Genomic DNA, 17239 nt, shown 5'->3' with positions numbered 1-17239 from the left:
TCTTATTATCTCCTAAAGGCAGCTAATACTGTGTAAAAGTACACTGCCATCAGTGTGGACTGCTTTTTGTTAACAACCCAGACTTGATCTTACCACAGCAACAAAGGAAAACATGAACTATCAATGAGCAACTTTCATTAGCAAAAGATAAAATGCAATGAATCTAAATATAGCAATGACTAATCCAGTGTGAGAGTTAAAAGGAAAGATGGATTTGAATACTTCTGGTGTTTTTCACAACCAACAGATGTCTCAAAGAGTGTTTTATAGCCAATGCAGCACCTTGTGGAGTGTGGGCAGTGTTTTAATGTAGGAAACATGCCGGTTAATTTCTACACAGCAAATGGCCACAAATAGGAATGTGATATTCATCAGATCATCTGTTTTTTTTTTGTGACGTTGATTGATGGATAAAAATTGGCCAGGACATGGGAATAACTCACTTGCTCCTCTTTTATGTCTACCTTAAAAAGCAGAGAATGCCTTTACTTAACATCTCTTTCAAAAACCAGCATGATCGACTGTGCAGCTCTTCTTCAGTACTGCATTGGACTGAAATGTTCACCTAGATTTTCACACTTCAGTTTCGAGATTGCGGCTTGAATCTTCAGTCTAAGAAAGAAGATGCTACGCACTGAACCATAGCTGGCAATGGGACGGTGTGAAAGACTTTAAGCTTCAGTTTGCTTTTTGTCCAAAGTCATAAACATGTTCTCTGCACTCTTCATGACCAATTCTCTACAAATAGGAGAAAAATGTCTCAGAAATTGATCTTGAGTGGTGAGATAGGTTGTAGCTCGGTTTAGCTATTACCAGTAAGAAAGTGGAATATTGGACGAGACAGTTAGCACTAGAATAGAGAACACTAAGTTAGAAGGTGGAACAGAAATGAAAGGTAAATGAAAACTTTCAGAACCAACATTACATGGCTTGCACGTGAATGGTTAAAGTAAATAAGATGGAAGAGTCACAAGTATAGATTACTAAGTGAAATTCAAATTCTAATTCAGTTAAAGTAACAAATATTCAATTGGATTCAGAGAAAAAAAAATACAAATACTGTCCAGTGTAGTAGAACAATAGCATGTACTTTTTCAGATGCACTAAAACTTCTTTATTATTGAAGTAACTACACAGAGGCCGGTATCCCGTCACCAAATCACCCTTTATTACATCCTGGACTCTGTACAGCCTCATCAGAGCCACCTCCCAGACTGAGCAGCATATCTGCTCACTCCTCTTTTTATCTGTGAGCCAGGGGTCCCTGACTGGATCAGATTAACAGCCCCAATCAGAGACTCATACTCTATGATGTCCAGCCGGCTGACCTCAATTCAATCACGACAATCACATTTTCAATGTTAAGAATATTAAGGCAGCTTCAAAGATTTAGAAAAAGAATGCATTTATTCTAAACATTTGGGTGCATGCAGGCAAATTTATACTTGAATGGTTAGGCTCAAACATTCAGTGATGACTGCAGGTTTTGTTTCCAACAACAGTGTGAAAGAATTTCTTAATCCATAATATAAACTCTGCTATACTGATAAGAGTTCATCTAATGAAATAAAATGACACTTGTAAATGGAAAAAAAAAGAGTTATATAGCATTTAGTAGCAACTTCTTGTGGCTATGTTCATAGCTATGTATAAACCAGTTTAACTTGGTGTTGACTCCTCCTGCACTGCACATTTTTTTAACAGCAAAGGTGTGTTGTATTTGGTGATGAGGTGGGATTGTGCATGCTACTACCTGAATCAGGTTGTGGCTTTAGCAGAGACTCGGCTTAAGGATGAGCAAGACTCTTGTGTGAAATATCCCTGGGACTAAGTGCAATTCGAGAAAACACTCTCTCACAAGCAGCAGCTAGAAATTATAGAATCCTTACAGCATGGAAGCAGGCCATTCATTCCATCGAGTTCACAATGACCCTCCACAGAGCACCCCACCCAGACTCACCCAACCCACGCCCCCAAACTATCCCTGTAATCCTGCATTTCCAATGGCTAATCTACCTAGCCTGCACATCCTCATACACGATGAGCAATTTAGCATGGCCAACCCAGCTGAACTGCACATTTTTGGACTGTCGGAGGAAACCCTCGCAGATATGGGGAGAATGTGCAAACTGCACACAGACAGTTGCCCAAGGCTGGAATCAAACCCGAGTCCCTGACGCTGTGAGGAAGCAGTGCTAACCACTGAGATATTCAAGAGGGCATTGGATGACCATTTAAACAGAAACACATTTATGGCTGGAGGATGGCACTCTGTCATAGAGCTCATACAGAGAGCTGGTGCAGATACAATGGACCAGATGCCCCCCATGTGTATCATAAAGAATCTGTGACCCTGTGAAAATACTCACCAACTTCAATGCAGCATCAGCTTTGTTCCTAGCTTCCAATGCAATGCTTGCAGCTTCATCAATGAGTGCTTTGATATTGGAGTGTGTGTTGATGGCCACTGTGGCATTCAGAGACATGTTTCTTACAGCTGCAAGGGAACTAATAACAGGAAATGGTTCAGTTAAGTGGCTCAATGAGTGTTACACAGGTGTGCTACTATAACCAAAAATTGCACTTCTCCGTGTATGATATCAGTGCTTACTTTCTTCACTCTGCCTTCCCCTACTCTGGATGAAAAGGATGAGACAATCTGGCTCCCAGATATTTATTTCTGAATGAGAACCAAATTCTCCTTTCATTGTAGGCTACAGCTGTTGCACTAAGGCTGAGATAGCTGACTGAATAAACCTGGAGCTTCTGCTATACAACATGTAATCTTTCGATATCAAGTTATCCGCCTTGCCTTCAGGCGGGTCTCTTTGTAAAGGGGTCAGCCAACCGTGTGTGTAAGGGACAGTAACAGCAGTTTGTGCTGTTTGTGCAAGGTTGTAGCTGTGAAATAGTTAGTGATGTTAATAAACTTCATGACACCTGTCTCAAGAAGAACATGGCGGTATATGTTCTGAAGTTTAACATATAGAAACCGTAACATATAGAAACTGATGAAGCACATTCTGCAGATAGAAGACATTCTATTCATTCAGTGGCCTGTGCAAGAGCTAACTTGCCAGTATGGTCTGCATTTTGGTCAAACTAACAAATATTCACCTGGAATCCAAGAAAAACACAAATATCGTCAAATGAAATAGAACTTTTCCCAGATGCATTAAATCTGAAGGACCACTTATTTGACAATAACTATTTTCACAGAATCCTTACAATGTGGAAGCAGGCCATTCAGCCCATTTAACCCACATAGACACATGAAGGCCATCCCACCCACATCCATCCCCACCACCCCTTTCTTATCCCTGTAACCCTGCATTCCTCATGGCTAATCCACTGCACATTTCTGGACTTCCACACAGACACGGGGAGAACATGCCTACTCCACACAGTCACCCGAGGCTGGAGTTGAATCTGGGTCCCTGGCGCTGAGAGGCAGCAGTGCTAACCACTGAGCCACTGTGCTGCCCTAAGTATTAATGCTGCGTCAACATTTAGAAAATGGTGGCCTTTTATTTCAAGATTTGGGTGCATACAATCAACCTTGTATTTGAATGGTTAGGCCTGTGAGATGGCTGTAGGTTTAGTTGGAAGACCAGCCATGATCATACTGAATAATAGAGCAGGCTTGAAGAGCCGAGTAGCCTTCTCTTATTTTTATTTTCCATGTTTCAATGACAGCCTTTATTTTTAGCTCAAGTCCGACAATGGACTTGAACCCACAAACCTCTCACCTGGAGACAAAAACAATGCTAGTTTACTTAAGGCTCAGAGCTGAAAATGTGTTGCTGGAAAAGCGCAGCAGGTCAGGCAGCATCCAGGGAACAGGAGAATCGACGTTTCGGGCATAAGCCCTTCTTCAGGGCTTCTTCAGGGCCTGAAGAAGGGCTTATGCCCGCAACGTCGATTCTCCTGTTCCCTGGATGCTGCCTGACCTGCTGCGCTTTTCCAGCAACACATTTTCAGCTCTGATCTCCAGCATCTGCAGACCTCACTTTCTCCTACTTAAGGCTCACACAAGTAACTGATCTGAACTGGTTTTATGACCACAAAACAAAATGATCAAAGAAAAAGACTCAAAATTATATCATGACCAACAAACATCCCAACGGACTTCACAGCCCCTGAAATACTATGGAAATGTTGTAAAGTAGGAAATGCTGCAGCTAATTGTTCACACAGCAAACAAACATGAGCAGGTAATCAGTTTTTCTCACATTATTTGGGTGATGTATGAAGACTAACCTTCCTGATTTTCTCCAAAACAGTACCATGGGATCTGAAAGGCTTATGCTTGAAATGTAAATTGTCTTTCTCCTCGGATGCTGCCTGACCTGCTGTGCTTTTCCAGCGCCACACTTTTCAACTCTAATCTCCAGCATCTGCAGTCCTCACTTTCTCCTAGCTACCAGAGAAGGCAGATAGAGGCTTTAGTTTGAGATTTCATCTGAAAGATAGCATCTGCCATAGTACACACTCTGCTCAGCATCACACTTGTGCGTTCAAGTCTGAGAATGGAACAAGAGCCCAAAACCTGAGTGAGTGACTCAGAGGTGAGAGTGCTACCAAACTGCCTCACAGCTGGCACATGTATATGTGGTCACTCTAACTTTGTTTTCTTGATGGCCATGAATTGTGAAGGGGGAGGTGGCTTACTGGTCACACTGGGACCGAACAGACTATGACTGCTACAGAGGAACCAGTTACATAGACCGACCTGTTCAGCAGATTCGCAATCTCACTGAGTTCTTCAGCATGGTCTTCTGCCTTATAGACGAGGCTGAGCACACTCTTTTGAGTCATCTCCATTACCAACTTGTCAAGGTGCATCCTCATCTTAGTATTCCACAAATCCAGCTGGTCACTGTATTGCTCCAGAAACTGCGGTCAACAATACAGCGCAACAATTTTAACAAAACGCAGAAGATACACAAAGATGTTTTTTTTGAAGACTTCTATAGGATATGAGCATCATTGATAGGCCAACATTTATTACCTTTTTCTAATTTCCTCAACACAGTGATGGTGAGCATCCTTCTTGAATTGCTACAGTCCATGGTATGTAACAGTACTCATGGTGCTGTTAATGAAGGAGTTCCAAACTTTGGACCCAGTGAAAATGAAGGAATGGGTATCTAGTTCCAACAGATGATGTTGAGGTGCCAGTGTTGGACTGGGGTGGACAAAGTCAGAAGTCACATGACACCAATTTAAATTCCAACAGGTTTATTTGAAATCACAAGCTTTTGGAATGCTGCCCATTCGTCAGGTCATGTGATGAACCACTTCACCAGGCAAAGGAGCAGCGCTCCGAAAGCTTGTGATATCAAATAAATCTATAGGGCTATAACCTGGTGTCATGTAACTTCTGACTAGTTCCAAGTCAGGATGACATGTGGCTTGTGACTGTGCCATGACTGTACCAGCACTTTCTCAAGGGGAACAAGGGACATGCAATAAATGTTGGTTCAGCCATTGATGCCCACATTGCATGAGTGAATTAAAAAAAAGTTAAATAATTTATTTGAAATGATTTGCACAAATCCAATCCAAATTGAAAATTTGGCTCTTGCAGCTAAGTTTTGTTCATCGGAACAGCAGTAGTTCAGTTAGCTCCTCAACCCAAACTAATGTCACTGTATCAAATAACTGAGGCGACGTCACCTCGAGTGACACAATACAATCAATTAAAATACAAATTTATGGCAGGTTAATTATTAACTGGATGAATGTCGAATTAAAATTGAAATTTTAATTCATCGTGTGGTATTTACAACGCTGAAACTATTCAATGTTGTCACAAAGACGTAGGGTGCAGAGCAGCTCCTGATTTCCAGGTCATGGGGACAGTCTCCACAGCCCACATTCTCACATTACCTGATGATTTGCTGTAGAGGAGCACTGGTAGGAAGCCAGAAGCCAAATGGCATGCTTGCTGCCTTAGTTGGCAACATTGGCTGGAAGAGTAACATGAAAACCAAAGTCAGCAACTGCAATGAAACTTACAGCTGTGTTGTTCACAATGTCTTGTGTCATATTTGCTGCAGTGTCCAGCATCTCTCGCCCATCTTGGATCAGGCTTGTTGTCAGTGTCTTGATACTCCTCACAGTCTGCTGTTTTTCCTGTGGATGGTTGAATTTGACATGAGTTAGCAATTTGACCAAAACATGGTCTTTTCCAACAAAGACTTACTAGTACTAACCAAACCTGAATGACAGGGGCTTGATATGCTGAAGGACCTCATTTTCTGTCAATTAATGAACCCCCAAGTTTGTTAGTATTTGCAGGGTAATTCCATTGGATGAGAAATCTAGAATTTAAAAATTAAGGTTCTCGGGGCGTGAGTTCAAATCCCATCAATGGCAGATGTTGAAATTTGAATTCAATAATACTCTAGAATAAACAATTCGCCAAATATCAACCATGGAACAACCTGCCATAATTAAAAACCCATCCGTTACACTATGCTCTTCTGGGAAGGAAATCTGCCACCTTTACCTGGTTTGGTCTACATACCTGCAGCAACAGGATGACACTTAATAGTGCTCTGGGCAATTAAAGAGGGGCGGTAAACGTTGACCTAGTCAGCAATGCCTCATCCCACGAGGCAAATGAGAGAAAAAAGTAATGCTGTATTTTTATGGGCAGGGATATAAGTGCAAGTTTTCAGAGGCTCTACTCCGAGAGATTTCTGTGAATCAGCTATGAATTGGGAATATTTATTACTGTGTCGCCCTACACCCTCTGCTGTTTCTAACTTGTTGCTATATCAAGAGTAAAATCTACACAGAATCTTATCCCTTGAACTGAGAACTTTTGCTGGACATCTCTGCTCTTGAAATCTCTCAAATTTCGGCAATGACTGTTCATGGCTGGGAAGGTCTCGAGTTCAATGTTAAAGAATTAACCCTTGTGATGGTGCTATGGCTTTAAGAGATGTATTTTGTCCTTTTTTTTAAATGAAGTTGAGACAGAAGTGAAGAGCAATCTGCTTCAAAATCAATAAAGCAACCAGCTTGTGAGGCCTTGGATTTTTAAGTTGGAACAATAGAACTAGCCTGAATGGGTGGGGTCAAGCTCCCACAGAATTAGGATTTTCAGTTTTAGCTTTCTACTGTTGCTGGGGTCTTGCATATGGATGTGGAAGCTCTTACAAGTTAGGAGTCTTTTCCTGCTGCTAGAATTGCCTGTGGGACAATCTGTTTTACTGAATTTGCCTTTGCCAAGGTTGTGTTTACTACATTGGAACAGTTAATTAGTAATAGTTAATATCTATATTATTTTGTTAAGAATTTCAACAGAGTTACAGTTAAGCTAATTCTTCTTTTATTTTGTCTGTATTTTAATTATAGTATATGAACAAAGTGTGTTTTGTTTCAAGCCTGGTAGTTTGACCAATTGAATTGCATCTGGAATGCAACGCCTTACACTTACCTTTAAAATAAGAAAATGTTAGGGTCTAAACTATCACCTTCATATATTTTGAGGGGGTTTGGTCTGGTTCATAACACCCTTCAGACTCAGTTGTGATGCAGGGCAACACATTATATTTTAAGATGTTTGCTTTATGAAAAGTTATGTTATGAGGATAGATCATACAAATTAGGCCTGATTTCTCTAGAACTGTGAAGGTTAAGGGATGATGCAAGATATTAGCATGAAAATATAATGTAGATAGAGATAAACTATTCCCAGTAGTTGGAGATTCCAGAATAGTCTATAAAGCATGGTCTAAAATTTACAGCCAGAATAATGAGGAGAGATGTTAGGAAGCACTTCTACACATAGCAGGTGGGACAGGTTGAGAGCTCTTTTCCACAAATGGCAGTTGACGTTAGATCCATTCTTCATTTTAAATCTGAGGTAGATGATATTTAGTTAAGCAAAAGCATTAAGATATATGAGCCAAAGGCAGGTATATGAAATTAGGCCACAGATCAGCAATTGTTGAAGAGTGGAACAGGCTTGAGGAGCTAAATGGCTGACTCCTGCTCTTATATTTTCCCTTTTACCTGGAGCTCTCGCAGGCCGCTGGTGATGCTGAGGAGCATCCTGCTGCTTTCATCGGTGTTTGAACGTGCTTCATTCACTAGCTTTTGAGCTTCCTGCAACCCATTCGCACGTTGGACTAACATATCCTTGACCCTAATTTTCAAGTCCTTCAGTTCCTTATGGGGTTTCTGAAACTCCTTCTGCACGCTGGCCAACAGATCTTGTGCCGCTCTGATTTATGAAAGAAAAATATAAAGATATCAGGACTTACATACAACTGTCCATAGATTTGTAAGTACAGCCCTACCTGAACACTCCACTATCAGTGCCACCCAGTTCTATCATCCCAAGAATCAGCTTTGTAACAACTTCACTGCAGTATGTGCCCTGCCAACACCAACAGGTCTGTCTTGGTCAAAGCCAACGATAATAGCTTGTCAACAATCATCACCCTGTCTTCAGCGATCATTGCCTGGCTTCTACAACACACTTAGACACTCCATTCAGCCCCAGTATTCCTCCTCTTTACCTACATGGGAGGAAAGTTCTCCCTACAATACTTCTGATTGACTCAAGCAGCTCATCCTCAGAAACGGCTTCTTATCGTACTTTTGCATTGACAACTCTAAAGTGCCACAAAATGTAATTTTTGTACTTTTTTTTCTCATCTTCCTGCTGCCCCTCAAAAGACCAAGGTCTCTCTGGTCAGTTTACATTTCTGGTGGATCTTTGCCCATATGGAGGTGGCTTAGTCACCATGATTGAATTCTCAGCATTAGCACCATTATTGTGGGACAGGTAGACTCAATGGCATGCCAACAGGACAAACACAGCGGTGCCCACTCATATCATGTGTTTCTCAGTTATAGAAAAGAGGAGCAGTAGGCTATTCAGCCCGTTGAGCTAGCTCTGTCACTGGATCATTCCTGATTGTCTATCTTCATAACATGCTCTCCGTTTAGATGCACCATTAATTTCTCAGATATCTATTTCTTTCTTAACTGCATGGAGTTATATTATCTCCCTACTCCTCTCATGATAGAGAATTCCACAGGATCACCACCTTTCAAATGAAGAAATCTCTCCTCATCTCAGTTCAAAATGGTCGACCCAATATCTTAACACCATAGCTCTTCAGGGTGAAAAAATATCACATGGATGAATATGGGTTAATTAAGGAGAGCCAATGTGGATTTAGTAGCAAAAACATCATATTTAACTAGGAGACAGGAGCTTTTTAATGAGATAATGGAGAGGGTTGATCAGGGCATGCTATTGATGTAGGATACATGTAATTGCAAAAAATATTTGACACAGTGTGATACAACAGACTGAGGAGCAAAGTTAGAGGCTGTGGAATAAAAGGGATGGTAACAATATGAGTACAAAATAGGCTGTGCGATAGTAGAGTAATATTTAATGGATGTATTTTGTTTAGTCTGGGGAAGGTTGATAGAGAAGTTGCCCAGAGGTCAGTGTTGGGATCCTTGCATTTCCTGATATTTATCTCCATAGTTTAGAGCTTGGTGCACAAAGCATAGTTTTAAAATTTGCAGATGATGTGAAAATTAGAATCATTATAAACCGTAAGTTTATAATAGATTTATTAGGATAGTGTCGAACTGCAAAAGGACATTGACAAGCTAGTGGAGTAGGTAGGTAGGTGCCAGATGAGGTTTCATGTGGAAAAGTGAAAGGTGCTACATTTGGAAGGAGGAACATGGAGAGACGATACAAATTAAACGACACTATTCAAAAATGGATGCAGGAGCGGTGGGACCTCGTGTATCTCTGCATAACTCATTAAAGAGTGATAGCATAGATTTAGATTGAGAAAGCAGTTAATAAAGTATACTTTATCCTAGGCTTTATTAATGGTAGCATAGAGCATAAGGGCAATGAGATTAGAGTTGAACTTGTACATGACATTAGTTCAGCCTTGGCTCAATTCTCACTAGATTCTGGGAGGTTACTGTGGCTTAGAAAACCATTAAGGTGACACACTCATTCAAGAAGAGAGGAAGACAGGAAACAGGAAACTTTAAGTCAGTTGGGTGAACATCTGTCCTTGGGAAAATACAAGCATCCATTATTAAGGAAGAAATAGCAGGTCATTTAGCAATGCTAAAGGCAATCAAACAGGAGCAGTAGGGTTTTGTAAAAGGTTTTGGTTTTTGTGAAAATTAAATCCATGTTTGACAGAAAGGTGCTAAAATTCTTTGAGGATATTCTAAGCAAAAACCAAATGAAATAATGTATTTGAATTTTCAGAAGGCATTCAACAAGGTGCCATATTAAAGCTAAGTGCACAAGATAGGAGTTTGAAACAATGGAAGTATAGGACTAACATAGACTAAGGATTGGTTAACACACAGAAGGCAGAAATTTGGGATGAATACATCTTTTTTCAGGTTGGAAAGATGTTGGGAGTGGAGTGAGACAAAAATCAGTCCTGAGGAATCAATTATTTACTATCTACATTAATGACATGGAGAAGGGGGCACTGTATATGTATCCAAATTTACTAACATTTCAAAAAATAAGTGGGACAAAAGTGATGAGACAAATAGGAATCTGCAAGGTAATATAGATAGGTTGTATGAATAGGCAGTAATTTGGCAGATGGAGTTTAATCCAGGAAAATGTGAGGCCATCTCGTTTGGTAGGAAGAATCAAAAAGCAGTCTTTCATTTAGAACAGGCAGAAGTGGGTACTGCAGATGCTGGCGATTACAGTCAAGATTAGAGTGGTGCTGAAAAAGCACAACAGGTCAGGCAGCATCTGAGGAGCAGGAAAATCCACGTTTCCGGCAAAAGCCCAGGGTTCCTGATGAATGGCTTTTGCCCGAAACGTGGATTTTCCTGCTCCTCGGATACTGCCTGACTTGCTGTACTTTTCCAGCATCACTCTAATCGTGACAATCATTTAGAACACTAAGCAAAGTGCAGCACAAAGGGATCTGGGTGTTCTTGTGCATGGGAAACGAAAAGTGTTAGCTTAGAAGACATTTATGAGAATAATTCCAGGGATGAGAATTTATTTTAAGAGGGTAGACTGGAGATGGTGACATTAAGCGAAGGCTGACAAGAAATCTAACTGAAATATTCAAAGTTATGAGAGATGTGAAAAGATCAAGAATGTGAGGGCACAGGGCTTTGTAAAGAAAACAAGAGTATTAGGAGGAAAATATTTTCATACGGTGAGTGGTTGACATCTGGAATGCACTCCCTGAGATGGAAACAAGTTCAATTGAGGCAAAAAAGGGAATTTGAAACCTTTTCGACAAGAACCAATATGCCGTATCAAAGGGACAAGACAAGAGAAAGGCACTCAGTGAGATGTTCATTTAGTGAGATGTTCATTTGGAGAGCCGGTGCTGACATGATGGGATGACAGCCTCCTTTATTGCTATGATAATTCTATGACTCTAATATTTTAATCACATATCAAGCACAATGGTCATATATGTTCAGCTGCATGTTTTAGTATTTACAAACTGTGTTGAAACAGCACTCTTGCGCGATTTAGCAGCTCTGGCTCTTTACACAACCACGCACCAGGACTCACTTTAGTTCCATTTCGGAAATTTCTTTTGAATGATTAAACACTCTATTCCGCATGGATTCCAGCATATTCAGGATCTCGTGCTGGAGTTGCTGCAATTTGGTGTCTGAAAGATTCAGGTCAGTGCCCAGTGTTTCATTTAGGTGATTTGCCATGTCAACGAGAGCTAACAAGAACAAGTCAGGACAAGTTAGTGAAGATAAACAGAAGAAAACAGAGGCCGTGACCAGCAACAATCTATCAAGTGAACACGGTCCGCACTGGTTGGCAAGACCACAACAAAGATTCAATTGTGGAATAGGACTGATGGATGCTATTAAAATTAGGCATTCCATCGATCTATTTCACATACCCAGTTGTTCATCTGGTGGGTAAAGACCATATCATTCATTTTAGTTTGCTCTGGGTCAAGGAACTTTGTAATTTGGAAACTAGCTTGCTTTAGAACTACAGGTTAGAACTTACCTCTACACTCTAGATGATAGTCTCTTTGTTATTTATTTATTTATTTTTTAAAAATTTCAAAGTAAGAGGGCAATATCTACCTTCATTAGACATGTTTCTAACTTTTGGATCTCCCATGGCGTTGTTCACAGTTAATGGGATGATACGGTGCTTTATACCAATGCAATGTTTTAACAATCTAATGCGCAATGTCTCATTCTGCCACAAAGGTTTAACCAGAATTAAGAAGACTTTTCCATTTAAGGCTAGTTAAACATAGAAAACCGTTAAGGAAGTCATTCTAAGGTCAATTGCCCAACTGTTAAGGGAATATAATTATTGGTGTCCAGTCCAGTTTGAGACTAGGAGCACTTCAGGAGAACACTCATATTGGGTTTGAAATGTTAGCTTTGTTTCTCTCTCCACAGACTCTGCTCCTCCTGCTGGGTTTCTCTCATACTTTCAGTTTTTATTTCAGATTTCTGCTATCTGCAACACTTTGCTTTTGTTTCTGTTTCAGTTGTTTGCCCCAATCACTTAGGGTTTAACTGTCTGTTTTACTTTCACTCCTGCTGTTGTGTGAGTGTGTCTGAAAAGGTTAATAATGAGGACTGCCAAAACTATAGTCATGTTATATAGAATTGTGGGTAGGACAGCTTAATTGTCAAATCATGGAATCCTGCAGCATGGAATCAGGCCATTCAGCCCATCGAGTTCACACTGACCCTCTGAAGTGGGTCGACTGACCAGTTAACCTCCTCACCTTATCCCTGTGACCCTGCACTTCCCATAGCTAATTCACTTAGCCTCTACATCTAAAGTAATTTAGCACAGCCATCCACATCTTTGGACTGTGGGAAGAAACCAGAACACCTGCAGGAAACCCACGCAGGGGCTGAAAGTCCAAACTCCACACGGGCACTCACCCAAGGGTGGAATTGAACACAGATCCCTGGTGCTGTAAGGCAGCAGTGCTAACCACTGAACAACCGTTAAGATCACAAAGGAGTGAGACATAATGCGAGTCATTGTCATAGTGTCTGTAATGATGTCTATCATTATTAGTGCAACTTGTAGCTAATTGCTAACATGAACTAAACTACATCTTGTTCACCACAGGAGTCTCTTCTTGTTAGACTAAGACGTGAGTTTCCTGTACCGCACTACAAGTGTTGTTCCCTACAGTTAAAGATGAAGATGGCATAACCTTCAATATGATCAGCAGCTGATCCTGCATCATGAGCTGGCATGCTTTAACGTTAGCTACTGCCCAGTTTCTACAGTCAACAAGGAAACTGGCCACAAATGATGGCAGATTGTATTAGCCACAGCAAATTACAGCCATTATTTCAGCATTGTTTAACAGCTTTGAGAAAGCCTTATGGCAGCCAGATAAAATCCAGTGGTTCACACTAGCATGTGTTAGAGGAGCAGTTTAAAGTCATATATATTAAAGCAAAAACACTGGTTCTGACTCATTAATTGCATGCATCCAATGTCTCTCGAATCTGGCCAGATTCTTCAAAGTATAGGGAAACATGGTGGTCTGCAGAAATTCGAGCTTGTTAATTATTTTGTGAGGCAGATTTTCAGAATAGGAGTGTGGTGCTGGAAAAGCACAGAAGGCCAGGCAGCATCCAAGGAGCAGGAGAATCGATGTTTCAGGCATAAGGATGAAGGGCTTATGTCCGAAACATCGATTTTCCTGCTACTCGGATGCTGCCTGACCTGCTGTGCTTTTCCAGCATCACACTCGTGACTCTGATCTCCAGCATCTGCAGTCCTCACTTTCTCCTAGATTTTCAGAGTATCCCTTTCTGTCAATCCCCTTCCACACCTAAATAACGAAAGTCCTGATTTCTGGAGCAACCGAAGCAGATATTTCACTGTTTGGGAAGTTGTAGAAATTAACTTCACTTACCCCTCCACAACAGCAACATTTTTAATTTCTGCATTGCACAGTCATTTTTGTTCATGTAAATCATATTGGCATCCTTTCCTTTCCTCCCAGTCTTTATAGTTAATACAATGCTGCATTGGATGGGGCTCTCAATTTTTCATAGAAACTATTTTCTATAACAGTCAGGTCATGGTCCCATATCTGAATGACTAGTGGAGCCCTCATTGCACATGCATAAAACACACAGGCAACTTCCATGCTACATGAATGCTTTTTCATATATTTCTTCACAATTCTGAAACTAAGAGGTTCTTACATTTCGAACATAAGTCATCTTGCAGAATAGATGGGATTAGATTAGATTACAGTGTGGAAACAGGCCCTTCGGCCCAACAAGTCCACACCGACCCTCCAAAGAGCAACCCACCCAGACCCATTCCCCTACATTTACCCCTTCACCTAACACTACGGGCAATTTAGCGTGACCAATTCACCTAACCTCCACATCTTTGGACTGTGGGAGGAAACCGGAGCACCCGGAGGAAACCCACGCAGACACGGGGAGAATATGCAAACTCCACACAGTCAGTTGCCCGAGGCGGGAATTGAACCCAGGTACCAGGCGCTGTGAGGCAGCAGTGCTAACCACTGTGCCACCATACTCTTCTCTTGGAGGTTTGTGAAGTCAGAAAAATGCACAGCAACCATCCCATTCCCAGTCGGGAGAGTGGCATCTGGAAGAAGCTTGGAGCATTGCCAAGGGCACTGCCAAAAAACAATGGGAATAAAGAGACCAGCCACCTTCTGGTTACTCTCAACATTTGGCAAATGGCTCAAAGGGGGTGACTGATTCACAGTCTACCACTCACAGGGAAATTACACTTTTAAAAAAAATCACCTGGATACTCAATATTCAAGGATCTTTTCTTGGATTGTTGGAGGGAAGTTTTTAACCCCCTTGAATGCCAGACTACCTCAGCCTTACTGCTGCGCCAAACCTGCAAACTGTCCTTGAGAGAGAGTCTTCAAAACTTGTGATGCTGCACAGGACCCCTCACAACGCAGGATAGCTGTTGCTTTCTCAACTGAAAGCATGGTTTTATATGAGGCAATTCCAAACCAGCTATAGATCAGAAACTCCACAAAGCAAATACCATGATTCCTATGCAATGTTAGTCATGTTGAGTCTTAATACGGTTCCTAAACAACTGGACACACAGCAGCATGTATCAATGATTAGAAAATTTACTTTCAGCTTAAAAATGCTATCGAGTCATAGAGATGTACAGCATGGAAACAGACCCTTCGGTCCAAATCGTCCATGCTGACCAGATACCCAACCCAATCTAGTCCCACCTGCCAGCACCCGGCCCATATCCCTCCAAACCCTTCCTATTCATATACCCATCCAAATGCCTCTTAAAAGTTGCCATTGTACCAGCCTCCACCACATCCTCTGGCAGCTCATTCCATATACGTACCACCCTCAGTGTGAAAATGTTGCCCCTTAGGTCTCTTTTACATCTTTCCCCTCTCACCCTAAACCTATGCCCTCTAGTTTTGGACTCCCTGACCCCAGGGAAAAAACTTTGCCTATTTACCCTATCTATGCCCCTCATAATTTTGTAAACCTCTATAAGGTCACCCCTCAGCCTCAGACGCTCCAGGGAAAACAACCCCAGCCTATTCAGCGTCTCCCTATAGCTCAAATTATAAAAGGGACATTCAATGTATTTTGTACAACGCAGTTTTATGCTGGTCTTTATTTAGTTCATTGTTTTGTTTCACAATTATAACAATAAAGGACAGTAAGGTTCTGACAGGAGATAATTAACCCACTTTAAAAACTGCATAATATGCTTCTGGTTCTAAATAGTTATTTAATGAATTGTTGAATTGAAACTACCTGAGACAGATGATTATTGCCTATTTTAAAACCCACCTTTAACACTGCTCTGCAGATGATTGTCCAGCAGATGGCAATTTACCACCTGATATCGCTGCTACATTTACCAAAAGCAGTCACTGGTTTTATAATTCTGCTTTGATTAAAATACAATCTTAGTGCTCATCAAATGACAAGACTTATATAGTGATTGCCATATACATACCATTTATTGTCTTGGTTGTTTTATTTACAAAAACTGCAAGTTCCAAACCCCTGGTTAGTGTTCTCCCAACAGCTTCATCCAGATTGTGTCCATCAGCCAATTCCAGAGCGACCTGGGACAGGAATATTTAGCAAGATTTACACAGAGGTTCAGCTATTCTCCCCCTGGCTTTTATCAGCAGCCATGATGAGGTTTGATGTGAGAATGTGGGCTTGTGGTCACCTCATGGTAACCTCTGGGCCAGCTGCACTGTGATGTCACCAGCAACATGCAGTCAGTGAGACCCTGCACCTTAGCACAACACCAGAGAACGTTCAGCAGTGACTGGACATATTCCAGAGACTGGAGAGAACATATGAGCTGGCAAAAGCGGACTTAAAGAACCCTGCCACACACCCTTTTCCAGCTTTTATTATTTGCTACAAAGGGAGAGAATCAAAATGGCAAAAACACAAGGATTTGATTATTGTCATATTTACTGAGATACAGTGAAAAGTATTATTTAGCGTGTTATCCAGGCAATTTCATACCTTACATGAGTATATCAGGGTAATAGAACAGAATGCAGATTATAGTGTTGCAGCTGCAGAGAAGGTGCAGTGAAAGATCAATTTTAATATATAGGCGGCCTGTTCAAAAGTCTGACAACAGCAGGGAAGAAGCTGTTCTTATGGGAATGAAAGAACAAACTTGCATTTGTATAGCACCACATGTGTATGCACCAGTGAATACACTGTTGGAATCTGCCATTGGATCTACGAGGAACCTCGATTATTCGAACATCTATTATCCGAATTTCAGATTATCCGAAGAAGATCTCAAGGTCCCAAGAGAAACATTATATTAAAGAGGTGTTTCCAACACTGATTGTGCCTTTTGTTTACAGTGAATTCGGCTTACTGAAATGCTGCTGAGAACAGTCCTGGACCTTGATGGGAGCCCAGGCACCGTCTCCAAAGGACTGACAATCCGCCTTCCCTCTCTCTTTCCACACTTTCCCTGGAGTTCAACACAGGGGTTTACCCTAAAACTCCCTTCCCTAGATAATCTCTCCAATACTGACCTGAGGGCAAGGGTGGAACTTGTCAAAAAGTTGTCAACTGGTGGAGCTGACAGGAGCGAGGGTGGATGTGGGAGGGGGCTGTTGGGCTGAGAGGGAACGGGAGCGGACAAGAGGGGGTGTGTAAACCCGCTGTGTCGGACCATGGCTGG

At 41.4% G+C, this 17239-nt stretch overlaps 1 protein-coding gene across 1 annotated transcript in view; it reads right to left on the bottom strand.

Moving 5' to 3' along the window:
* lama1 (laminin, alpha 1) overlaps positions 1–17239 on the bottom strand; it is a 290652-nt gene that overhangs the window by 66891 nt on the left and 206522 nt on the right. Inside the window, exons 34-39 of the mRNA XM_043687534.1 lie at positions 16028–16139; positions 11576–11738; positions 8029–8239; positions 6022–6138; positions 4733–4896; positions 2370–2508 (exon numbers count right to left, since the gene is read on the bottom strand). Coding sequence (XP_043543469.1) covers positions 2370–2508; positions 4733–4896; positions 6022–6138; positions 8029–8239; positions 11576–11738; positions 16028–16139 — 906 coding nt within the window. The remainder of the gene's footprint in view (positions 1–2369; positions 2509–4732; positions 4897–6021; positions 6139–8028; positions 8240–11575; positions 11739–16027; positions 16140–17239) is intronic.

This window comes from Chiloscyllium plagiosum, chromosome 4, assembly GCF_004010195.1.
Source record: "Chiloscyllium plagiosum isolate BGI_BamShark_2017 chromosome 4, ASM401019v2, whole genome shotgun sequence".
Classification (NCBI taxonomy): Eukaryota; Metazoa; Chordata; class Chondrichthyes; order Orectolobiformes; family Hemiscylliidae; genus Chiloscyllium; species Chiloscyllium plagiosum.
This window is presented reverse-complemented; position numbering and strand designations above follow the sequence as displayed.